The following is a 26,499-nucleotide window of genomic DNA, read 5'->3' on the forward strand; positions in this document are numbered from 1 at the left end:
GATGAAAAGGGCGACATTAGGCACAAGACACAGAAATTACTTCTGTTCCTTGTAACAAGAAAGTTTGGCTCCGCCCACCCTCCCACCCCCAACCACACACCTCACTCAGTGCCCTGAGAAGATGGTGATGGAGTTCACAACTGAGTGGCTTCAGAATCACTAGGATAGATGTTTAATGCTAACCAATTTAACAAGCTAACTTGTTTAACAAGGCTACCCCAGGTGTCAACAATATCTCTAGGTGATTTGTTCATGGCACATAAATGTTAAATATGCTGGTACTCTCAACAGTAAAACTAATGGCCCCGGTACTCACCTTCCCCTTTCAACAGCCAGCGCATCTATTTCATCAAAGAAGAGGATGGAAGGTGCCACAGCTCTGGCCTTCCTGAAGATCTGCATAAATAATGGTAAATCACTGGATTAGACAATTGACAAATGACCTGCAAAAGGTATATTACAAAAATAATTTCATTCAATTGACTTTCAGAACAGTAACTAGACAAAAATGTAGCTAGCACAGCACATATGTCAGTGTACTGCAAACATTGGGGAAACCCTTTGAAGATCTGGGAAGAACCAAAAATATTTTTTAGGTTATATAGATGACACACATAAATGTCAGAATGGGGCCTCAATATATTTCATTGCAAATGACATCATCCTGCTACATGGTTACAGAACAAAGAAATCTTTTCAAACCACTTTCCAGCGGGGTACTGTCCCTGCATTCTGGAATCTATCAACCCAGAAAGTTTCAGGATGTATTCTCTTTTCCTTCCTCCTTTTGCATTTTCTACTTAAGTTCAGGTTGTATACACTTCCACAAGTGACATTTGGTGGTTCATTCAAATGGACATTCTTCAGATGAGATCCTAGGCTACCTGATGATAGGCACCACTTCAGCCAAGCACCTCCCCTCACCCAATATCCACACAAACAAAATCGCAGTAATGCTAATGATTAAAAGCAGGAACACAAGGAGCTTTTCACAGAAGCTTTAATTTGTGCCTTCAGCTTCATTAAAAACCAGTTGAATGCCTACGGTCTTGCCTGAGGAGTAAAGAGCAAGTATAGCATTCGGTATTCGGGCGGCAGGGTTATAGAGTTTATTGGACCAAGGGGGAAGGGATAATTGAAAAAGCATGATTGGGGAAGGAGGAGGGAGCAGGGAGGAGAGGGAGCTGTGAGGGAGCAGAGTGGAGAGAATGAGGAGGGGGTGGTTAAGTGAAGAGAGCAGAGGAGAGGGGTTGAATGAGTGGAGACAAAGGGGGCCAGGTGGGGTACACAGACAGAAAAGAGGACTAGAACATGGGGAGTGGAGAAAAGATCACTAGTTACCACAAGAGGGACCTGAGATTTAAGCACAGAAAAGAAACATCTAGGACATTTGGGAAAGCGATGTCACAGTAAACAGAGAGCAGGAGGACGTCACATTACACAAAGGAGAGTTACAGTTAGGTATTTGATTCAACCTTCCTAAAATTTAAAATAGATCAAGTATTTGATTCTTAAATATATTTTTGGTAACTTTAGATACTCAAGTAAAGCAGGGCAACTCAGTTCTGTCAACTGCACATCTTGCACCATGAAGAAACTCCAGGTCACTTCTCATGTCCTGGGCAACCACTCATGCAGGATGTGTCATCGGCCAGAGGGGTTCCAGCTCTTGAGTATCGGGGGAAGGCAGAATAGTACAAGCTGAATGCATCGCACCTCAATAGGGCCAGGACTAGTGACTTCTCAGGATGGTTTGGTAGTGTTGTTGGGGAGGGTTTAAAACGAGCTTGGCACAGGGATAGGATATATTTGGTTGAACGGAGGAACAAAAAGTTGTTTTGGTAGTATACACTCGATACCAAACAGTCAGAGGGAGATCGAAGAGCAAATAAGTTCACAAACTGCTGAGAAGATCAGAAATAAATTGAGCAATAATAGTGGGGGATTTCAACTACTCTAATATTAAGTGGAAAATGCAAAGAGTTGCAGAATTCCTAAAGTGCAGCCAGAGGAACTTTTTTGTCAGCGTATAGCAAATCTAACACGAGAAAGGGAAAGTTCTGGACTTTGTCCCAGCCCCAAGCAACTGTGGGTTGTCCAGATTTTCGATGGAAGGTTGAAACCTGGGATTTCACCACTCGGGTCAGCTACCAGACTGCAGATGGTGACGTTTACAGTCAACCGGGAGGCCACTGAATTTCAGGCGGGTCTTTTTTGAGGTTATGTATCAATGGAAGCTCTTTGTGAGCTGTCAGCCAGTGGTGTTATTTGAGGAACCTATTTCCCCAGCGGACATCAGGAGGTTCAACATGTGCGAGCACTGGAAGCCACCCGAGTTCTGTTGGTCTCAATATCCCAGAAAAATTCCTTGTGGTTCCTTGGAGGTGGATGTCTGCCATATTTCTGTAGTGATTCCTGAGCAAGGTTGAGCATCGGCTAACACTCCGCTGTTCGGTAAATCAGGATGAGTGAAACAGTGTATCGGGTGTTGGCTGTGCTGTGCCAGGTATGAGTTGTCAGTGTACGTGAAGAGCCATGACTTTGTGGGATGAAGGTCACCGAATGGTATATAATGTGAAGAGAACCGGTGCAAGGACTGATCCCCTTGGGATTCCATTGTGGGTTATGTGTGGGAGGCTGATTTGATTGCCAAAATGTTCACGAAACTGACAGTTGCTGATCATGGAGTTGTGTAGTTGTAGGTTTTCACACAGCACATGATTTTGGAGAGTTTTACCAGCATGCCTGTGTGCCACCCTGTGCAATAGGCACAGGATAGGTCAGAAAAGGCAGTTCCAGGGCAGCACAGTGGTTAGCACGGCTGCCTCACGGCATCAAGGACCCGGGTTCGATCCCGGCCCTGGATCTCTGTCCTTGTGGAGTTTGCACATTCTCCCCGTGTCTGCATGGATCTCATCCCCACAACACAAAGATGTGCAGGGTAGGTGGACTGGCCACACTAAATTGCCCCTTAATTGGAAAAATTTTTTTTAAAAAGAAAAGGCTGTTCCAGTCTTCAGATCTCTCTGGTAACTGGCCTCAATATGTGAGATCAGTGTCCAGGCTTGTGTGAAAACCTGCCTATAGGGGGGGGTCAATTTTTGGATTAAAAAAAACATTGATTAGAAAATCTATAGGCGACAACAAGCCGTCTCAAGTTGGACGTAGAATCATTACACTTTTACTTCAACATGAACATAAACCACAAATTCACAAGGGCATTGGAAATGGCACCCAGGCAATAATTTTCATTTTCTGGTCAGTCATGTTTGAGCCCCCTCAGTATGATGGCCTACCATCCTCCAAATTTGAAGCAGTTTTTGTACAATGGCTCATGCAGACTAGAAGCTGTCAATCTCAACTGAAACAGGCTGACAGAGAGAGTTCTCTTTAGTTGCAACAGCCTGACTGAATTGATTCCCAGATTGTAACTTACTGAATTTTTTCTCTCTCTCGCTTTGCCAGTGTACTATTCCCCTGATTGATATCATGAATTAAACAGATAAAACAGAGAGTACTGATGGGATTCAATGTTTTAACATCATTGTGTACTGTGCATCAAGCCACCAACAAATAGTGCCAGTAATGGGAGACACAGATTTAACGCTTCAATCTGCTGAATTCCTTATCTCAACTCGACTAGGCAGACAGTACGGAGTGGAAGCCAGGCATCTCATGGCCTCAATTTTAACTGCCCTGATGTCGAGAAGCTAGCTAAGCTGGTCAGTTAAAATAGATGTCAATTACTTCCCGCTTCTTTCCTGGCCCATGCTGTTTTGAGCAGGTGAGGAGGACATACATGAAGGAAGTAAGGCCCTAATCTAAATCTTATACTTCTTCGGTGATCACTTGCTAACGAGTATGAGTGTCCACATAAGAAATTCCGTGTTACTGGTCACAGGCTCTGTGGGTCCTTGCATGGCTGATGAGCCCGATCCTAGAGCCTGTTGTAAATATAGAGATTGGGGCTGAAGATGTCAGCAGGACCGAATCTGCAATACAAGTCTGAGGCATAAGCATGAGTTTGGGGAAGGGAGCAGGGGGAGGATGGCATTGTTGGCTTCACAGTCAGGCAAAACGTGCTGAAGCAGGCTCCTGGGCCAAAATAGGCCCAACAACTAAGTTTAAAATAGAAATGTCAGGTTTACTTCTGGGCCAGGGGAGTGTTCCTTCCACCCTCATTGAGGAAGTCTTGGGTTTGCCTGAAACCTGACTCTCTTCTCCCAGCCTGGCCCTCCATTTTCTACTCTCGCAGCAAGACATCTGACTATCACCAATCTCAGCCATGAGCCCCATTAACTGCTGAGCGTATTACCGATCATTCCTAGTCGCGGCCTCTTGATGCTCGTTTGTGATCTCGCTGGCTGACGAGCTGTGGGTGGGAAACTACACCATTTTATTTAACCGAGTCCTTGTCACTGTGGAAGGTTAAAGGGGAAATCTAAGGATACAGTCAGTCTTCGACTTTACAATGTTCGAGTTACAACGAACGGCACTAACAAAATTTATAAACTGACACCAGGGGCGACATTTTCCGACCCCCCGCCGGGTCGGAGAATCGCCGGGGGCTGGCGTGAATCCCGCCCCCGCCGGTTGCCGAAGTCTCCGGCACCGGATATTTGGCGGGGGCGGGAATCGCGCCACGCCGGTTGGCGGGCCCCCCCGCTCGATTCTCTGGCCCAGATGGGCCGAAGTCCCGCCGATAAATTGCCTGTCCCGCAGGTGTAAATTAAATCACCTACCTTACCGGCGGGACAAGGCGGTGAGGGCGGGCTCCGGGGTCCTGGGGGGGGGGGGGGGGCGGGGCGATCTGACCCCGGGGGGTGCCCCCACAGTGGCCTGGCCCGCGATCGGGGCCCACCGATCCGCGGGCGGGCCTGTGCCGTGGGGGCACTCTTTCCCTTCCGCCTCCGCCACGGTCTCCACCATGGCAGAGGTGGAAGAGACTCCCTCCACTGCGCATGCGCGGGAAACTGTCAGCGGCCGCTGACGCTCCCGTGCATGCGCCGCCCGGAGATGTCATTTCCGCGCCAGCTGGCGGGGCTACAAAGGCCGTTTCCGCCAGCTGGCGGGGCGGAAATTCCTCCGCCGGCGGCCTAGCCCCTCAATGTTGGGGCTCGGCCCCCAAAGATGCGGAGCATTCCACACCTTTGGGGCGGCATGATGCCTGTCTGATTGACGCCGTTTTGGGCGCCAGTCGGCGGACATCGCGCCGTTTCCGGAGAATTTCGCCCCTTGTTTTGAATTTAGGATGCCAAGTCAGCAAACAAGTTCAACATTCGTATCTGCACATCAATGTTCTGAACCTTCCATCTCCCTGACTCAAGGCGCCCAGCCCTCTGTTATGACGCATTTTTACTTGGTGAATCTTTGTGTTTCCAAGATTTTTCTTAAAAGTTATGTTGTAGAATGTTAATTTATTGCTATATTACTTTTTTTAAAAAAAATAATTCATTGAGTGCAAATTTCTGGGTTATTTTGGTGAAAATAAGGCACCAGGCCTTGGTTTAGGAACCAATCCCCGATTTAGAACATTGTTCTTAGCAGAAAATCAGTTCCAACTTACGACGTTTCGACTTAAGACGCAATTTTCAGGAACCAATTGTGCTGTAAATCAGAGGACTGCCTGCATACGTTTAAGGGTTGTACAAAATAGAAATGAACAATTTTATTAAGGACTCTTAAAAACATTTGGTGTTAATAATTTTGTGGGATCTATTTTAGTTATGCAAAAAAAAATCATTGTTATTTTTATACTGCTTTTCTGAACTTTTCTTGAAAAAAGAACACATTTCACATTGTACAGCCAAGTGACAAGTAACAAAAATGTGAAGATCCATAACAAGCATTCTTGTCCAACCTACCTCTCTCACAGCACGCTCAGATTCACCTACATATTTGCTCAATAGTTCTGGTCCCTTAATCAGAAAAAGAAACTGAAATTAGTTATTTACAGACAGTACACATAATTATTACAACTCATAAATAAAACAGCAAACATTTACAAGAGATATTATACACCATTATATATTGGTGGAGGTCACATCCTATTTAAATTTAAATAGAACACATCTCACCTCACTTTGTCATAATATTTAACCTACTCCGTTGTTCAATCCAAAACCAGTTGCTCACCAAATCTTTGGGATGAATAGCAGGCATTCTGAAATTCCTATTCTTCTATTTTGAGGGATTGAATGTTCTCTCCAACTCGGCCATTCCTCAAACTGGGCTAGTCCTCAAAGCATTCCAATTGAAACTTTGAGAGTACTGTTGGCAGTCACCACGCAACAGGAACAAGCTGAGGGACTGTCTGTGTGGAGTTTGCACTTTCTCCCCGTGTCTGCGTGGGTTTCCTCCGGGTGCTCCAGCTTCCTCCCCATAGTCCAAAGATGTGCAGGTTAGGTGGATTGGCTATGCTAAATTGCCCCTCAGTGTCCAAAAGGTTAGGTGGGGTTACTGAGTTACGGGTATGGGGTGGAGGTGTGGGCTTAAGTAGGGTGCTCTTTCCAAGGGCCAGTGCAGACTCGATGGGCCGAATGGCCTTCTTCTGCACTGTAGATTCAAAGAGGATGCACACGATAGGTCAACAACCAACCAGCTATGTGGCACTTGCATGGAGGTGGGAGGCTGGTGGTGGCTGAACACGTTTAGTTCAGTTGGCTGGAGAGCTGTTTCATGATGCAGAGCAAGGCCAACAGTGCAGGTTCAAATCCCGTACCGACTGAGATTATTCAAGACGTCCCGGCCTTCTCAAGATTGCCCTTCCCCTGAGGTGTGGTGACCCTCAGTTTAAATTGCCACCAGTCAGTTCTTCCCCTGAAACTGGAAAGCAGCCTATGGTCATCTGGGACTATGCCGACTTTACTAAATCCTATGATATTTTTGGAACACTGGGGTGATGGCATACAATGATCAACAACAAGTAAAACAGCATCCAAGCTTTCTTGAATTGTACAGATCCATGTTCTCAGCTGGAAGAAACGTTTTTCCCTTCTCTTCTGCACAAGTACAATCCCTTTGAATTGATTGTTGAAAACAGTCCATTTTTATGTTGTATTACACATGTCATGAACTGAACCGTTTTACAACATTTTGAGCTCGCCTTCACTGCAACAAACAAAGGAAAGCAAACTAAGTCTCTTACGAACCAAACTTTGTATCCTAATGCATGCACACATTCCTCATGCCCCATCCATGCCAACATATGCCACCTCATACTCCCCCACACTGCATGGCTCCTCATAGCCCCATGCCAACCTATGCTCCTCTATCCATCCACCATGGTCTCTCAGATCCCCCCCCATGCCAACCCATTATTTTATAGTCCCTATGCCAGCTTACTGCCACCGCAAGCCAACCTACATCCCCAACCATCATCCTTTGCCCTTACACCCTCCATGCCAACTTATCCAGTATTCATCATGAGGATCGAACCATTGCTCCATGACATTCAATGGCATTACCATCGCTGAATACCCCACAATCAACATCCTGGGGGTTACCATTGATCTGAAACTGAACTGGACTAGCCATATTAATACTGTAGCTACAAGGGCAGGTCAAAGGCTAGGAATCCTACGGCGAGTAATTCACCTCCTGATTCCCCAAAGCTTGTCCACCATCTACAAAATACAAGTCAGGGGTTTAATGGAATACTCTCCATTTGCCTGGATGAGTGCAGCTCCAACAACACTCAAAAAGCTCGACACCGTCCAGGACTAAAACAGCTCGCTTGATTGCTGCCCCTTTCACAAACATTCAAACCCTTCACCACCAACGAACAGTGGCAGCCGGATGTACCATCTACAAAATGTACTGCAGGAATTCACCAAGGTTCCTTAGGCAGCACCTTTCAAACTCAGGACCACTAATATCTAGAAGGACAAGAGCACAGATACCCGGGAACCCTACCACCTGGAGGATTCCCTCCAAGTCACTCACCATCCTGATTTAGAAACATATCGGCGTTCCTTCACTGTCGCTAGGGCAACATCCTGGAACTCCCTACCGAACAGAACTGTGGGTATACCTGTACCTCAGGGACTGCAGCGGTTCAAGAAGACAACACTTTCTAAAGGGCAACTAGGCATGGGCAATAAATGCTGACCTAACCAGTGACGCCCACATCCCGCAAAATGAATTTTAAAAAATACCATGTTATCCGACTGATTTATTGAAGCCAAAATTAAAAGATTTATTTGGAAGATAATAGAACAAAGGCAATAAACGACAAGATAATGAGTGACATGGATGAGATAATATACCAGCCCATTACAAAGAATCACTGTGTCAGTCTTGGAAAGACAGTTGAACTTGAATGCAAGTGAAAATACCTTTTTGCAACTTGAACTGTCTGCAAACCCAGATACAAAAACATCTCAATAAGGACTGACCCAGACATCGAGTAATCTAACATCATTAAGTTGTTTTTATTTAGAATTTAATCAAGGAAACGTATCTAGAGCAGAAATTTTTTACTGATATACAGTGGAGCCAAAAGAGCTTCATTGTATTAGTACTCTCTAAAAAAAATCTTTTTTAAAGAAATTATTAAAGATAGAGATAATCCAAACAATGCACTCATTCACGTTACTTTAGCTGTCTTAAAGTTACATTTAAAGAAAAACAAAATTTCCCTTTGGTTGAGAGATTCAACCCCATCTGTGTTTGAGTGTTTGTAAAAGGCCCCATGGCACGAATTGAAGAAGCTCAAGAGTTTTATCCAGTGTAATAACCAACATGTGTCCCTCAACTATCATCAACAACACAAATTTGCTGGACATTCATCTCTTGTTGTGGAACAAACTGCTGCCTACAAAGTGGTGGAACTTTACTGTGTCCAAACTGCTGTCTTTAAAGTAACAGTAACTGTGCTTCAAAAATACAGCAACAAAAGAAGCAGTAACTGTACTTCATTTTCATAAATTGTTTTGCAATAACCTGAGGCTATCAAAGTCGCTGGGCACAATTTTCAGTTCCAGAGTCTAAGTGCTCCCTCCCGCCAGAGGGGAATCGGTACATTTTCACATTGCCGCAAAGAGCACCAGGGAGGCGCAATTCCATCAATGCAAATGGGCGAGCATGCGGCCTACGTGCATCCCGCCCGAGTCCCACTGTGATTCACTAGGGTCAAGGATCCCATTGAGAGGCCGACAAGCTGGAGCAGCTTTGAAGCGGTTCACTCACCCCAGACTCTCATTCCAACCAAGATGGTTGTCAAAAGACCTACACCACGCCTCCTTGATGCGGACATCCACAGGATGTTGGACGGTATTGAAGAGAGGCGGGTCACCCTCTTCCCGAGGGTGGGGCGGAGACAGCATAGAATCATAGAATTTACAGTGCAAAAGGAGGCCACCCTATCCCCGTAACCCCATCTCACCATTTCGGACACTAAGGGCAATTTAGTAAGGCCAATCCACCTAACCTGCACATCTTTGGACTGTGGGAGGAAACCGGAGCACCCGGACGAAACCCACGCAGACACGGGGATAACGTGCAAACTCCGCACAGACAGTGACCCAAGCCGGGAATCGAACCTGGGATTCTAGAGCTGTGAAGCAACAGTTCTAACCAATGTGCTACCGTGTCACCCAGCTGTTATGAATAAAACCTGGGGTGAGGTGGCAGATGCAGCGAGTGCTGGTAGCCTCACCACGAGGACCGGCATGCAATGCAGGAAGATGATGAATGACCTCCTTCGAGCTGCTCAGGTGAGTAACAACCTGTGCAACATCATTCCCAGCCTTGACCCTTGACATCTGAACTCAAGCACTTATATGCCAGTAACACTATCTACCAGCCTGCCCCTCAGAACCGACACTCCAGGAACCCCCAACACATGCCCTGTCGTCTTTGGCCAGGCACCTTGCCCACATATGCCACCAGCTAGAAATCCCTCCCCCATAAAACAGGCATGCTGGTGTCTCACTATGTTATTTCTGTGTCCCCAAGGAGAAAGCAGGCCATAATTGAAGGGAGAACCAGAAGAGAGATGGTGGCATGGCCGGCATACGAGTCCACAGTCCCTTTGAATAAAGGGCCATGGAACTCATGGGGGAGGCCGAGGAGCGAGCGGTGGCTGACATGGATTTCAAAATGCGCAAAAGAAGTGAGTCCAATGCAACTTTATCCAGATGTTCGATCTTAAGTAGTGGTTCGTCGGCTACAGTCACAGCTGGCGTCATGTCCTTTGTCTTCCAGGATCCCCATCAGATGTGGCCAGGCCATCTGGAGTCGCAGCCCCCCACTCCAGAACCTCAGAACACCCCAGAGCAGACCTCCCAGAAGACACCGACTTCTCGGCACTGCTTAGGGGCTGGTTTTGCTCAGGGCTAAATCGCTGGCTTTGAAAGCAGACCAAGGCAGGCCAGCAGCACGGTTCAATTCCCGTACCAGCCTCCCCGAACAGGCGCCGGAATGTCGCAACTAGGGACTTTTCACAGTAACTTCAATTGAAGCCTAGTAGTGACAATAAGCGATTTTCATTTCATTTCATTTTTCATTTCACCAGCACATTCACCAGAGCAGAAACTATCACCTCGGTGGGAAATGTTAGCAGGTCAGCCTCCTGGTCACCCTCTGGAGAGCATCATATACATGCTGCAGCACATCAGGTAGAGGCAAGGACTCCCGAGGGAGCGGCCGGTCGTTCGGCTGGTCGATTCCAGGGACAGCTGCCACTAAGACAGACTCACATGATGAAGAAGCTGTGCTCCAAAAGCTAGTGATTTGTAATAAACCTGTTGGACTTTAACCTGGTGTTGTAAGACTTCTTACCAAGACAGATGTCAAGCCTCTGGAAAAGATGATCCCATCACTAGTGCAGATTCAGATTCAGATCTAGGGTTTAGAGGAGGGGGTGCAAGTACAACTGGAGGAGTCCAATTGCCTTCAGGTGCAAGAGCTGTTGCTGACAATGCTCAGCACCCAGGCCAACGCGTCCGCAGTGGAAAGCCTGGCTCCAGAAGCCGGAGCCACGTGTCAGGATGTCCAAGGTCTGAGTCACACTGTGCTGTCCATGGCTGAAGTGCAGGACAGGAGGGCTCAGACACAGGCAGACATGTCCCAGGCGCAGGTGGATATTGCTGCAGCACTCCAGAGTTTGGCGCACTCAAAGGATCATGGCTGAGGTCATAGAGAGCATTGGCAGGGCACTGACTGAACATAACCAGTTACAGAGGTACATGACGCTGTCACAGAGTGACATGACCGAGGCAATGAAGGACATGGCTCACTCACTGAGGGACATGTTCCAGTCACAGAGTACCATGTCTTGAGGGCATTAACACAATGGTTCAGATGAGAGCGGACCTACTAGACTGGCAGGGCCAGATGATTGTGAGGCCTCCGGAGCTCACTCCGGCTGGCCCTCGATCCCATGGAATATTCCGGAGGCCAGCAAACACCCCATGGGAGGAGGAAGGGATGGGGCCCATCCCAGGGCTTCCCGCAGGGGTGGAACATTCCAGCTCTTCTGAGACCCCCCTCGTGACACTGGATCATCAGCTGGGAAGTGGGCAGAACATAGTGACACGTCACCACCTGTCACGTCTGAAAGTCAGCTGGACACTTCCAGGTCCAGGCCCCCTTAGAGGACAGTTGCCAAGGGTGTCACAAGGCAGAGGGCGAGACAAGCATTTTGGGATATATTACAATATTAATGGCACTATGTAAATGCACATTTCCGTATGCAAATTATATCTTGCAACTGCATAACTCTTTTAAGAATCCGACCACGTTATTTTTACTTGTACCTTGTATATCTCCAATCTGGGTCCCACCGTGGGGGATATAATGGGGTTGTTCAGGCGTTTCGGGGCTTTTTCAGGTTATAAGCTGAATCTGGAAAAGATAGAGTGCTTTTTGGTGTCTTCTCCATTTCAGGGGGCGATTACTTGGGGGTGCAGGTGGCTCGTGACTGGGCCCGGCTTCGTAACTTGAATTTCACGAGCCTGGGGGTATGGTCAAGGCAGATCTGTTGAGATGGGACAGCTTCCCCCTGTCATTGGCAGGCAGGGTGCAGGTAATAAAGGTGAATATCTTGCCACGGTCTTTATTTTTATTTCAGTGCCTACCGGTCTTTTTTCCGAAAGTGTTTTTTATGAGGGTGGAACAGTTGATTTTGTCATTTGTCTGGGCAGCTAAAGTAGAAGGGATAAGGAAGACGGTGCTCCAGAAAGGGCGGCAGTCAAGGGGTCTTGTCCTTCCAAACCTGTTGTATTATTATTGGGTGCCGAACGCTGAGAGGGTGAGGAGTAGGAGCCGGAGGCTATGTGGGTGAGGGTGGAAGCAGGCTTTTGTAGGAAGTCGTGTTGCAGGCACTGCCAATGGTGCCACTCCAGTTTTCCCCAGGGAAATATTCAGGGAATCCGGTCGAGGTGGCCATGTTGAAGACCTGGAGGCAATTTCGGCAGCACTTTAGGCTAGGTGCGGGATAGAAGCTGATGTTGATCTGAGGGTATCATGTGTTTGAGCCGGCGAGGTTAGATGCTAGGTTTTGGGGTTGGGAGGAACGGGGGTAATAGAAATGAAAGGCTTATTTTTAGAAGGGCGGTTTACAAGCTTGGCGGAAAAGTTTGGGATTCCGTGTGGGGGGGGGGGGGGGGGATATGCAGGTGTGGGATTTTGCAAAGAAGGTCTTCCCAGCTTTTCCGGTGGCCCTCGTCGTTGTTGAAGGGGGTGCGGTCAGTGATAGGCTTGGAGTTTGGGGGGGGGGGGGGGGGTCATGTCAACAATCGTGTGGATTTGGAGTCCAGTCCCCTACGGGCTATATTCAGGATATTGGGCTTGCCGGAGCTGTAAAAGGGAATCGGGGCAAATGTTCTAGCCTTTGCCTCGCTGATTGCTGATAGGTGGGCCCTGTTGGGATGGAGGTCAGCTTCTTTGCCCTGTGCCTCAGTGTGGCTGGGGGACTTGATGGAGTTCCTGTATTTAGAGAAGGTAAAGTTCGTTTTGAAGGGGGCGAGTGAGGGGTTCCATAAAATATGGGGTTTGTTTATATTACACTTGGTTGCAGTCAGATGCTGGGGTGGGGGTGGGTGGGTGGGGGGGGGGGGTTGGTTTGGGTTACTGCAGTGATATGGGATGGAGGGGAGGTTGTGGGGGATGATTGTTATTCTATTTTGTTGTGATGTAAATTTAAAATATAAAAATTGAATAAAAATACTTTCAAATTAAAAATAATTTTACTTGAACCTAACCAATCGTACCAGACTCAGAAAGCAAGCTAATGGCACAAAGATGAGAGCAGTTTGGGAAGCCATCTTTGAGGACATAAGATTTATTTGTGCCTAAGGCCCTAAACAAATTGCTCAAGGACTTAGACAAAGAGGTAAAATTTAGAAATTAACAAATTAACAAAATTGCTGTCACTGCCTCTGAAATAGCAAAATGGCTTTACTACTAATTAATTACATTTCTGAAGTTCAGTCACTTTGGTTATATATAGGGACATGGCAGCAAGTTCCTCCGAATAGTAAATCAAATGATTGACTAGATAATTATTGTGGTGGTGTCTAATCCTGGAGGAAAGTTAGGAAGGACACTTGGCAAACTCGCTCCTTTTTTAAAATAATGTCATGGCTTCTTTGGAATCCATTTGAGCAGGCAGATAGGGCCCTAGGTTCAACATCTCATTCTCAAGATTTCAGCTCTGTTCATATAGAACACCCACAGCATTGTTGAGTGTCAGGCTAGATTATGTATGAAAATCCATAGTGCGACTTGAACCATTGACCTTTTGACTCGAATGAGAATGTCATAACTGAGCCAAGTTCAGATACCGAAAACTGGGTTTCAACTGAATTCGCATACAATTTGGATATCTTCTTGGAGCCTGAAAACAGTGTTACTTATGGCGATTCGTTCAGGATTTTAGCAATGTAACCAATGTGTCACTGCTGATGTCCTGTAACTGTATTCCTCTTACACATCCCTGTACAGAGAAGATACTCCTGTATGAGGGGAGAATGCAAGATAAGCTGGGGGTACAAGTAGCTCTCCGTTTAACTTCTCTTAACCTTTTAAATGTACTTTTATTTTAAGTATTTCTGGAGGCGTTCTCAGATACACCGTGTTGTCAATTCATTTTTTTCCCCCACTTGCAGGACATCAGGAGAGGGAAATTTAATCTTAAAAAATATTTGTGCATTCATAGAAAGAAAACAAGATCAATCCTCTTAGGATGTGGATAAGAGCATGAAGACAACTATTCAAAATATTGGACAAAAATAATTCTCCACAGAATTAAGCTAAACAAGTGCAGCTGTGCAGATTGGATAAGGGTTGCAGCATGCTAAGGCACTGTGTGGCGAATAAGTACAGTAACCATCATTAGATCAATGCTACAATGTCAGAGGAATCAGTCCATTGAGGCAAACTTCTGAATTCAAATACTTCAAATTTACCACCCATATCTATTGCTTCAATTACACAAATATGTATATGTGGTGATAGAATAAAAATAAGAGAAGTCATATGTTTATAAACAATATTTGATTGTTATAAACTATTTGTGCATCTTAGCAAAATCAGCTTGAGAGGTTTCAAATACTAGCATAACATTGAGTGCTTCAGTATTCAAACAAATGCATTATTGCAACATACAGTTACTTAAAGTTTGGCAGTAGTTTCATTGCTAATATATCCCCATATAAAAATCCAAAATTGTATTATTCTGTTTTACTCATACGTTTTACTTCTTGCAAGCCCAAGCCAAAGACATCTCCCTCCATTCTTGTCCCTACCCCATTCTTTCCTATTCATAACTAAACAGAGAGTTTGTGAAATTTCATCCTGAAAGAACCTTCCAAGTAGGAATTCAAGACTTGGGAGTCAAAATTAAAGCTTCCAGTTGCGAACTACTGCAGTGCCAGGTACCTTAAATGCCCAATCCAACAATTTACCATCTAGTTTACCAAGGCAAGGATATAATGAAATTGTTCACAAGCATCTGAATCAGTTTGTCAAGCAAGTTGTATGCAGCAGCCATTAAAGGTCACAAAAAATCTTTAATGATCTGTTGTATGAAGTAACCATGGGCGAAATTCTCCGGAAACGGCGCGATGTCCGCCGACTGGCGCCCAAAACGGCGCAAATCAGACGGGCATCGTGGAATGCTCCTCATCTTTGGGGGCCGAGCCCCAACATTGAGGGGCTAGGCCGGCGGCGGAGGAATTTCCGCCCCGCCAGCTGGCAGAAAAGGCCTTTGGTGCCCCGCCAGCTGGCGCGGAAATGACATCTCCGGGCGGCGCATGCGCGGGAGCGTCAGCGGCCGCTGACAGCATTCCCGCACATGCGCAGTGGAGGGAAAGAGTGCCCCCACGGCACAGGCCCGCCCGCGGATCGGTGGGCCCCGATTGCGGGCCAGGCCACCGTGGGGGCACCCCCCGGGGCCAGATCGCCCCGCAACCCCCCAGGACCCCGGTGCCCGCCCACGCCGCCTTGTCCCACCGGTAAGGTAGGTGGTATAATCTACGCCGGCGGGACAGGCATTTTAGCGGCGGGACTTTGGCCCATCCGGGCCGGAGAATCGAGCGGGGGGGCCCGCCAACCGGCGCGGCGCGATTCCTGCCCCCGCCGAATCTCCGGCGCCGGAGACTTCGGCAACCGGCGGGGGCGGGATTCACGCCAGCCCCCAGCGATTCTCCGACCCGGCGGGGGGGTCGGAGAATTTCGCCCCATGTATTTTTTTCTCCTAATGCTTAAAGTAGTTAATTACAAATGTATTTTCACTCCTAAGCATTGAGGTTAATTTTGGACACCAAACAGCATTTAAAGTTATTCAGAGTTTATGGGCGGGATTCTCCACTCCTGCGCCGAAGTGGCCGCGCTGTCGTGAACGCCGTTGAAGTTCACTATGGCGCGAAACGGCCCCGATCCCGACCGATCCAGGCCCTGACAATGGGCTAGGATCGGGGCCGCGTCATCTACACGCGCCAGGCCTTGTCGCCCGCGTAAAGGCAGCGCCGTATAGATGACGCGGCCGGCGCCGCATTACTGACGTCATCCACGCATGCGTGGTTGCCGTCCTCTCTAAGTCCACCCCGTAAGAAGATGGCGGACGGATCTTGCGGGGCCGCGGAAGGAAGGAGGTCCTCCTTCAGAGAGGACGGCCCGACGATCGGTGGGCACCGATTGCGGACCACCCCACATTTGAGGTACCCCACGGTGCAGGATCCCCCCTCGCCCCCCCCCCCGCAGGCCGCCCCCCCCAGCGTTCACGCACCGTTCACGACGGCAGCGACCAGGTGTGGACGGCACCGGGGGGAACCCGCCGTTTTGGCTTGGCTGCTCGGCCCATCCTGGCCTGAGAATAGCGGGGGTGCCGGAGAATCGCTATTTTGGGTGACTCCGGCGATTCTCCGGCCTGCGGTCCGCGGAACTCGACCGGGCCGTTCCCGCCGCTTGGGAGAATCGCGGGAGGGCGTTGGACCGGCGTCCCGTGAAATTTTGGTGGCCCAGGCGATTCTCCCAACCGGCGCGGGAGTGGAGAATCTCGCCCGTAGTTTCTAGCCTTTTTCAATTCTGATAAAGGGTTATCATCGACCTGACTCGTCAACTCTGTTTCTCTCTCCACAGATGCTGACAGACCTGCTGAGTATTCACTGCATTTTCTGTTTTTATTTGAAAATTAAGTATTTTATTCCTATTGTCAGGTCCAAAATCATCTAAATATACATGGAAAACAAGAGTAAGTATGCCAATTCCAACCTTTCTCAAAGTCAAGCAAAACCCATCAAGTCCCATTTCCTGCCTGCCACCCAACATTCACATTTTTATACCAAAGTTGACTCGCAGATCAGCCATGGTCTCACTGAATGGTTGAATAGTCTAGGTTAGTAATGGGCAACCAAGGCTAGTGAGTCAATTGCATGAGTGGCCCTTCTAGGGCAGCATGGCTGCATAGTGGTTAGCACAGTTGCTTCACAGCTCCAGGGTCCCAGGTTCGATTCCCGGCTGGGTCACTGTCCGTGCGGACGGTCTGCATGTTCTCCCCATGTCTGCGTGGGTTTTATCCGAGTGCTCCGGTTTCCTCCCACAGTACAAAGATGTGCGGGTTAGGTGGATTGGCCATGCTAAATTGCCCTTAGTGGCCAAAAAATGTTAAGTGGGGGTTACTGGGTTACGGGGATAGGGTAGATACGTGGGCTTCAGTCGGGTGCTCTTTGTAAGGGCCAGTGCAGACTCGATGGGCTGAATGGCCTCCTTCTGCACTGTAAATTCTATGATTCTATGATTCTTCACCTCAGTGGGCTGCAAAATTAAAATTGGACATGTTCACTAACTTTGACTCTTCAATAATATTGAATGCATTTAATACATGTTGATTGTTATAGAAAATGCTTAATCATTCATATATTATTAGAACTGTCATCAACTTAAAGTGGTAAAAACAAAACAAATATTTTGCTTAATTGGATGGAGAGGGAGTGCACGGCTCTCACAGTCAATGCCGTGTGCAATCAGGACATACCTCACTTCATGTGTCCTTGCTTTCCGTGAATATCACTACAGTAAGACCAGTGGGGGAAAAAGCTACTTGGATGGAAACCAGTGGAACGTGGCAATTCTGCACTTGGGCAACAGTCAACAAGATGTCTTGTGGGCCACACTCAGAACCATAATAGGCCACATGTGACCCCCGGGCCGCAGGTTATCCACCACTGGTCGAGAGGAGCAAAATAGTCTACTCTTATTCCTTTGTTCTTTCAGCAATCCACTCGAGTCTTAAAAGCTTGACCTTAAATATAGCTCAATCTTTCTGTTTCATGTAATGGTCTCCTTTAGTTAATCAATCTTTTTGTTGTGCGTCTCTTCTGGATGACACATGTTTCTGGAATGTTACTACAGTTGCACCCTTCCACTAGAGAAGTTATGAAGAATGAGGATCTGAGCCACTTGACATTCATTGCTGCAGTATTGATATGGCTAATCAATAGTGGCTCCCAATCCCCAGAGTTCCAAGCATGGAATGTTCTGACCAGATGACATCGATCTGACCATGTTACATGTGATCATGTGATATCTGATCATGTGTACCTAAGCACATTACTTCTCCAAGTGTACATTTACATAATGTGTACTGAATTTATAAAAAATCAAATTAGTCCCCTGTAGTTGTGTATCTTTGCTTATGATTTTGCAGGCAGCATGGTGGCATAGTGGTGTCTCGTAGCGCCAGGTATCCGGGTTCAATTCCGGTCTTGGGTTACTGTCTGCGTGGAGTTTGCACGTTCTCCATGTGTCTGCGTGGGTTTCCTCCGGGTGCTCTGGTTTCCTCCCACAGTCCAAAGATGTGCACGTTGAGTGGATTGGCCGTGCTAAATTTCCCCTCAGTGTCCAAAATAGAAAATAGAAAATAGAAAAATACCAGCACAGAACAGGCCCTTCGGCCCACGATGTTGTGCAGAACCTTTGTCCTAGATTAATCATAGATTATCATTGAATTTACAGTGCAGAAGGAGGCCATTCGGCCCATTGAGTCTGCACCGGCTCTTGGAAAGAGCACCCTACCCATAGTCAACACCTCCACCCAACACTAAGGGCAATTTTGGACACTAAGGGCAATTTATCATGGCCAATCCACCTAACCTGCACATCTTTGGACTGTGGGAGGAAACCGGAGCATCCGGAGGAAATCCACGCAGACACGAGGAGTATGTGCAGACTCCACACAGACAGTGACCCAAGTCGGAATCAAACCTGGGACCCTGGAGCTGTGAAGCAATTGTGCTATCCACAATGCTACCGTGCTGCCCTTAAGAACAAATAAATCTACACTATATCATTTTACCGTAATCCATGTACCTATCCAATAGCTGCTTGGAGGTCCCTAATGTTTCCGACTCAACTACTTCCACAGGCAGTGCATTCCATGCCCCCACTACTCTCTGGGTAAAGAACCTACCTCTGACATCCCCCCTATATCTTCCGCCATTCACCTTACATTTATCTCCCCTTGTAATGGTTTGTTCCACCCGGAGAAAAAGTCTCTGACTGTCTACTCTATTCCCCTGATCATCTTATAAACCTCTATCAAGTCGCCCCTCATCCTTCTCCGTTCTAATGAGAAAAGGCCTAGCACCCTCAACCTTTCCTCGTAAGACCTACTCTCCATTCCAGGCAACATCCTGGTAAATCTTCTTTGCACCTTTTCCAAAGCTTCCACATCCTTCCTAAAATGAGGCGACCAAAACTGTACACAATAATCCAAATGTGGCCTTACCAAAGTTTTGTACAGCTGCAGCATCACCTCACGGCTCTTAAATTCAATCCCTCTGTTAATGAACGCTAGCACACCATAGGCCTTCTTTACAGCTTTATCCACTTGAGTGGCAACTTTCAAAGATGTATGAACATAGACCCCAAGATCTCTCTGCTCCTCCACATTGCCAAGAACTCTACCGTTAACCCTGTATTCTGAATTCATATTTGTCCTTCCAAAATGGACAACCTCACACTTTTCAGGGTTAAACTCCATCTGCCACTTCTCAGCCCAGCTCTGCATCCTATCTATGTCTCTTTGCAGCCGACAACAGCCCTCCTCACTATCCACAACTCCACCAATCTTCGTATCATCTGCAAATTTACTGACCCACCCTTCAACTCCCTCATCCAAGTCATTAATGAAAATCACAAACAGCAGAGGACCCAGAACTGATCCCTGTGGTACGCCACTGGTAACTGGGATCCAGGCTGAATATTTGCCATCTACCACCACTCTCTGACTTCTATCGGTTAGCCAGTTCGTTATCCAACTGCTCAAATTTCCCACTATCCCATGCCTCCTTACTTTCTGCAGAAGTCTACCATGGGGAACCTTATCAAATGCCTTACTAAAATCCATGTACACTACATCCACTGCTTTACCTTCATCCACATGCTTGGTCACCTCCTCAAAGAAATCAATAAGATTTGTAAGGCAAGACCTACCCCTCACAAATCCGTGCTGACTATCCCTAATCAAGCAGTGTCTTTCCAGATGCTCAGAAATCCTATCCTTCAGTACCCTTTCCATGACTTTGCCTACCACCGAAGTAAGACTAACTGGCCTGTAATTCCCAGGGTTATCCCTAGTCCCTTTTTTGAACAGGGGCACGACATTCGACACTCTCCAATCCCCTGGTACCACCCCTGTTGACAGTGAGGACGAAAAGATCATTGCCAACGGCTCTGCAATTTCATCTCTTGCTTCCCATAGAATCCTTGGATATATCCCGTCAGGCCCGGGGGACTTGTCTATCCTCAGGTTTTTCAAAGTACCCAACACATCTTGTTCCTAACAAGTATTTCCTCGAGCTTACCAGTCTGTTTCACACTGTCCTCTCCAACAATATGGCCCCTCTCATTTGTAAATACAGAAGAAAAGTACTTGTTCAAGACCTCTCCTATCTCTTCAGACTCCATACACAATCTCCCGCTACTGTCCTTGATCGGACCTACCCTCGCGCTAGTCATTCTCATATTTCTCACATATGTGTAAAAGGCCTTGGGGTTTTCCTTGACCCTACCCGCCAAAGATTGTTCATGCCCTCTCTTAGCTCTCCTAATCCCTTTCTTCAGTTCCCTCCTGGCTATCTTGTATCCCTCCAATGCCCTGTCTGAACCTTGTTTCCTCAGCCTTACATAAGTCTCCTTTTTCCTCTTAACAAGACATTCAACCTCTCTTGTCAACCATGGTTCCCTCACTCGACCATCTCTTCCCTGCCTGACAGGGACATACATATCAAGGACACGTAGCACCTGTTCCTTGAACAAGTTCCACATTTCACTTGTGTCCTTCCCTGACAGCCTATGTTCCCAACTTATGCACTTCAATTCTTGTCTGACAACATCGTATTTACCCTTCCCCCCAATTGTAAACCTTGCCCTGTTGCACGCACCTATCCCTCTCCATTACTAAAGTGAAAGTCACAGAATTGTGGTCACTATCTCCAAAATGCTCCCCCACTAACAAATCTATCACTTGCCCTGGTTCATTACCAAGTACTAAATCCAATATTAGTACCCCAATAATTGCCCCTCCTCTGGTCGGACAATCTACATACTGTGTTAGAAAAGCTTCCTGGACACACTGCACAAACACCACCTCATCCAAACTATTTGATCTAAAGAGTTTCCACTCAATGTTTGGGAAGTTAAAGTCACCCATGACTATTACCCTGTGACTTCTGCACCTTTCCAAAATCTGTTTCCCAATCTGTTCCTCCACATCTCTGCTACTATTGGGGGGCCTATAGAAAACTACTAACAAGGTGACTGCTCCTTTCCTATTTCTGACTTCAACCCATACTGCCTCAGTAGGCTGATACTCCTCGAACTGCCTTTCTGCAGCTGTTATACTATCTCCAATTAACAATGCCACCCCCCCCCACCCCACCTCTTTTACCACCCATCCCTAATCTTATTGAAACATCTATAACCAGGGACCTCCAACAACCATTTCTGCCCCTCTTCTATCCAAGTTTCCGTGATGGCCACCACATCGTAGTCCCAAGTACCGATCCATGCCGTACCTTATTCCTGATGCTTCTTGTATTGAAGTATACACACTTCAACCCATCTCCGTGTCTGCAAGTACTCTCCTTTGTCAGTGTTCCCTTTCCCACTGCCTCATTACACGCTTTGGCGTCCTGAATATCGGCTACCTTAGTTGCTGGACTACAAATCCGGTTCCCATTCCCCTGCCAAATTAGTTTAAACCCTCCCGAAGAGTACTAGAAAACCTCCCTCCCAGGATATTGTGCCCCTCTGGTTCAGATGCAACCCGTCCTGCTTGTACACGTCCCACCTTCCCCAGAATGCGCTCCAATTATCCAAATACCTGAAGGCCTCCCTCCTACACCATTCCTGCAGCCACGTGTTCAGCTGCACTCTCTCCCTATTCCTAGCCTCGCTATCATGTGGCACTGGCAACAAACCAGAGATGACAACTCTGTCTGTCCTGGCTTTTAACTTCCAGCCTAACTCCCTAAACTCATTTATTACCTCCACATCCCTTTTCCTACCTACGTCGTTGGTACCAATGTGCACCACGACTTCTGGCTGCTCACCCTCCCACTTAAGGATCCTGAAGACAAGATCCGAGACATCCCTGGCCCTGGCACCCGGGAGGCAACATACCTTCCGGGAGTCTCGCTCGCGACCACAGAATCTCCTATCTATTCCCCTAACCATTGAATCTCCTACAACTATTGCTTTTCTATTCTCCCCCCTTCCCTTCTGAGCCCCAGAGCCAGACTCAGTGCCAGAGACCTGGCCGCTAGGGCCTTCCCCGGTAGGTCATCCCCCCCAGCAGTATCCAAAACGGTATACTTGTTTTGAAGGGGAACGGCCACGAGGGATCCCTGCACTGTCTGCCTGTTTGTTTTTTCCCCCCTGACTGCAACCCAGCTATTCTTGTCCTGTACCTTGGGTGTGGTTACCTCCCTGTAACTCTTCTCTATCATCCCCTCTGCCTCCCGGATGATCCAAAGTTCATCCAGCTTCAGCTCCAGTTCCCTAACACGGTCTTTGAGGATCTGGAGTTGGGTGCACTTCCCGCAGGTATAGTCAGAGGGGACACCGGTGATATCCCTCACCACCCACATCCTACAGGAGGAGCATGCAACTGGCTAGCCTCCATCCCCTCTTACCTTACAGAATATAGCTGCCCTGTGGACCAACTGGATCTCCGTCCTCCGACTCTGCTCCCAGTCAGCTGCACTCTCTGTAAACTCCTGGCTCTCTTCTCACTCTTTGCGGAAATGTAGGAAACAAAATGAAAGGAGCACCTTACTCCCTCCTCACCTAACTCCCTCAGTCACCAAACTCTCACTATAGCACTCAAATGCACCAAATTCAGCACTCCCTTAGTCACCAAACTCTCACTATAGCACTCAAATGCACCAAATTCAGCACTCCCTCAGTCACCAGACTCTTACTAAATCACTCAAATGCACCAAATTCAGCACTCAGTGCAAACAAAGTCTGCACTTTAGGGGATCACTTTTATACTGTGAATGTAACCTCTGAAAACTGGCCTAATCCAATTAACTAATTAACAAGCTCCAGCTGCAAGTGCCTGCAAGTAGAAGCTGTGTTTAAAGCGGATTGAAAAATTCACCTTCTTCTAAACCAAACAGCAACTTTTAAGTTAATTAACTAAATAAAAGAAAGACTAGACTTTAGATAAAAATGAAGCCTTATACTCCCTCAGTCACCAAACTCTCACTATAGCACTCAAATGCACCAAATTCAGCACTCAGTGCAAAAACCAAAAGGTTAGGTGGGTTTACTGGGATAGGGTGGGGGATGAGCCTAGGTGGGGTGCTCTTGTGGAAGGTCGGTGCAAACCCGATGGGCCAAGTGGCCTCCTTCTGCACTGTAGGGATTCTTGATTCAGTGATAGGGAAAGAGATAACAATGGTGAAGACTGGAGCTTTCCTTGTTGGAAGTGGTCATTGTCTGGCACTTGGATGTCGTACGAGCATTACTTGTCATTTGTAAACCTGAGCCTGGATGTTAACTAGGTCCTGCTAAGCAGTGCAACTTCATCATCACAAGGAGTTGTAATTGGAGTTGAATACTGAGGATTCATTAGCTATTTCTAAATTTGTGACATAGAGAATATCCCAATTAAGTAACCAAAATAGTTGGGCCAAGGATGCTGATCCCAAGAAAACCTGCAATAGAGTCTTAAGGCCGCAATGATGTCTCACAACATGCATTACCATCGTCCCATGGATGCCAGTCACTAAAGGGACACCCTGTTAACCTCCACAGATCTTAATTTTGCTGGGACCCCTTGATCTCATGCTCAGCTGAATGCTGCCTTGATATCATGATATCATTTAGCTCACATCCATGTTTGACCAAGGTTGAAATGAGATCTGGAGTCGTGTTAAAAGCAAATTACTGCGCATGCTGGAATCGGTAACAATAGAAAATGCTGGACAATCTCAGCAGGTCTGACAGCATCTGTGGAGAGAGAACAGAGCTAACGTTTTAAGTCTGGATGACTCTTTGTTGAATGGTTCGGCAGAACTCAAGCTCAGCTAACTTTATCCACTGAGCTCTCCTCTTAGCATTTCTCCCATTTTCTTAGTCACCTGGTATTGAAGTGAACCACAGCTGTACACTGCACCTGAAACACTTCCTTAGGCCCCCCAAAAATATATACTAAAGCATTTGTAGAGGAGTGACTGTCATCCAAGAATTACATTTTATAAATAGTTGTAATCTCTTGTCAGGCTCAACGTCAATTGTTTTCTGATTACTCATTACTGTCCTGTGAAACGTACTTGGTTGTCTTTTTAAAAATCAACTATTCCATCCATAACTACTGGCCATCCTTTACAAAAATGTCTCTTCATAGCAAAATTAAACTGTACTTTTTTAAATACGTGAATGCTATTTTTGTTTTAAATGATGCTTTCAACCTGGAACTATATAGTCGTTCCGTCAGTGTCGCTGTATCAAAATCTTGGGACTCCCTCTCTAACAGCACCGTGGATGTACCTAGACCACACAGACTGCAGCAGTTCAAGAAGGTAGCTCACCTCCACCTTCTCAAGGGCAATTAGGGATCTGCGACATATGCTGACCTATCCAGCAATACCAACATTCCCTGAAATAATTTTTAAAATCTATTTAAAACGTTGTAATTTGTACAGTGTTACCTTGACGGCCAAGAAATTCAGTCCGCTCTCATTGGCCAAAGCTTTTGCTATCATTGTCTTGGAGCAGCCAGGGGGCCCATAAAGCAGAATTCCTTTTGGAGGCTGAATCCCCATTCTGATAAAGGATTCTGGGTGTTTTTGTGGCCATTCGACAGCCTGCTTGAGTTTCAGCTTTACGTTTTCCATCCCTCCTATGTCTGACAAGGACACCTAAACAATGAAAAGGCTCTGATCAATGCAGGATCACCTTAGGTATTCAAACTTTTTATTTTGCTGGATGTTAAATAACACGTAAACAAAATAGTGTATTTTTATAATACTATAAAACCATTACAAAAGGGATATCATGTATAATATCACTCCACCTACTGTCTGTAAGCAGAAGAGTTTATTTCACATTTAACACAATCACACACTAAAGGGGGAATAGAAAATACAGTTTTAAAGCAACGCATAGTAGCAGTACAAGATTGACAGGAATGAATATTAATTCAACTTACTTTCCCTGCTCTTTTCTGATGCACACTCCATTACCTCCACCATTACTATTGCTATTGCCTGCTACCTCATCACAAAATTGGAATCAAAACTGGAGCTTTAAGTAAAATTACTTTCTTGTTAAAGATAATTGGAGATCTCTAGAATCTCATTTATGAGGGAACAAAATGTTAGAATTGTTTTCATTGCAAAGTGGCCCAATATAAATTTTCAAACCATGAAAGGGATTGATCGGGTTCAGCTAGATAAACTGCTCAGACAAAAGAAAAATACAAAATTAAACAAAATGAAATGCAAATTATATTTGAAAAATTAGACATCCGTATTACACATCAGGGATTAAATCAGGATATATTTTACAACAGGAGTTGAAGACATGTAGACTAATTGACCAATGAAGTGGATCATACTAACAGTTTGTGTTAACCAGCTGGGGTTGAGAGCAATCAAATAAGAGCAAACCTGTTAGGCCAAATTGTCTTTCCCTGCTCTTAAAATTTCATTTGTTTCTACAACATTGTGCATTTACACAGAGGGAGACATTCGGGGAGGCATAACATCTTGGTTCTCCAATTCTCCTAGTTGTTACAGAAACCCATTCCCAAGACTAGTCTCAAAGTGGAAAGAATTCCATCTATCAAACACAAGTGAGAGACTGGGCATGCAGAAAGGCTGTGATACACTGGAAGTGTCTGCTCAATTGTAACCGATGACAATGCCATATGAACTCAAAGTGCTTTTTACAGTTTGGAAAATACTCCTAGGTATCAGTGGCATAATGGTAATGCTACTGGATGAGTAATGCTCGTGGACACGAGTTCAAATCACACCCTGGCAGCTGGGGGAATTAAAATTCAATTAACTAATAAATCTGCAATATAATTGCTTTTCTCATCAATGATGACCATGAAACTACTGGTTCATCATCAAATCTCACCCTGTGGCCTTCCGGAGAGGAGATCTACCATCCTTACTTGGTCTGGCCTGACATACATGTGACTTCGGATCCATAGCAATGTAGTTGACTCTTAACTGCCCTCAGAAATGGCATAACAAGCCCTCCGTTGATCTAACTGCGACAGAAAAAAACGTACTGTGGGTGTACCTACGCCACATGGACTGCGGCAGTCCAAGAAGGTTGCTCACCATCACTTTCTCAAGAACAATTATGGATGGACAATAAGCACGAGCCTTACCAGCGACAATCACATTCCAAGGACAAATAAAAAAAATTGCCTACTCTGCACCATCTAGCAGTTGAGCCAACAGTCATTTTGACAATGATCATAGTGCAGGTCGCCTCTTGTGTATTTAACCACTGAATATTATAGGGAGA

The 26,499-nt window shown here is 46.4% G+C and overlaps 1 protein-coding gene across 3 annotated transcripts in view; it reads right to left on the bottom strand.

Moving 5' to 3' along the window:
* Nucleotides 1-26,499, bottom strand: part of afg2a (AFG2 AAA ATPase homolog A) — a 721,265-nt gene that overhangs the window by 530,680 nt on the left and 164,086 nt on the right. For all 3 annotated transcript variants that reach the window (XM_072495694.1, XM_072495695.1, XM_072495696.1), the window contains exons 11-13: nucleotides 24,666-24,875; nucleotides 5,865-5,918; nucleotides 317-396 (exon numbers count right to left, since the gene is read on the bottom strand). In XM_072495694.1, coding sequence (XP_072351795.1) covers nucleotides 317-396; nucleotides 5,865-5,918; nucleotides 24,666-24,875 — 344 coding nt within the window. The remainder of the gene's footprint in view (nucleotides 1-316; nucleotides 397-5,864; nucleotides 5,919-24,665; nucleotides 24,876-26,499) is intronic.

Source organism: Scyliorhinus torazame, chromosome 3 (genome assembly GCF_047496885.1).
Source record: "Scyliorhinus torazame isolate Kashiwa2021f chromosome 3, sScyTor2.1, whole genome shotgun sequence".
In the NCBI taxonomy this organism is placed as follows: Eukaryota; Metazoa; Chordata; class Chondrichthyes; order Carcharhiniformes; family Scyliorhinidae; genus Scyliorhinus; species Scyliorhinus torazame.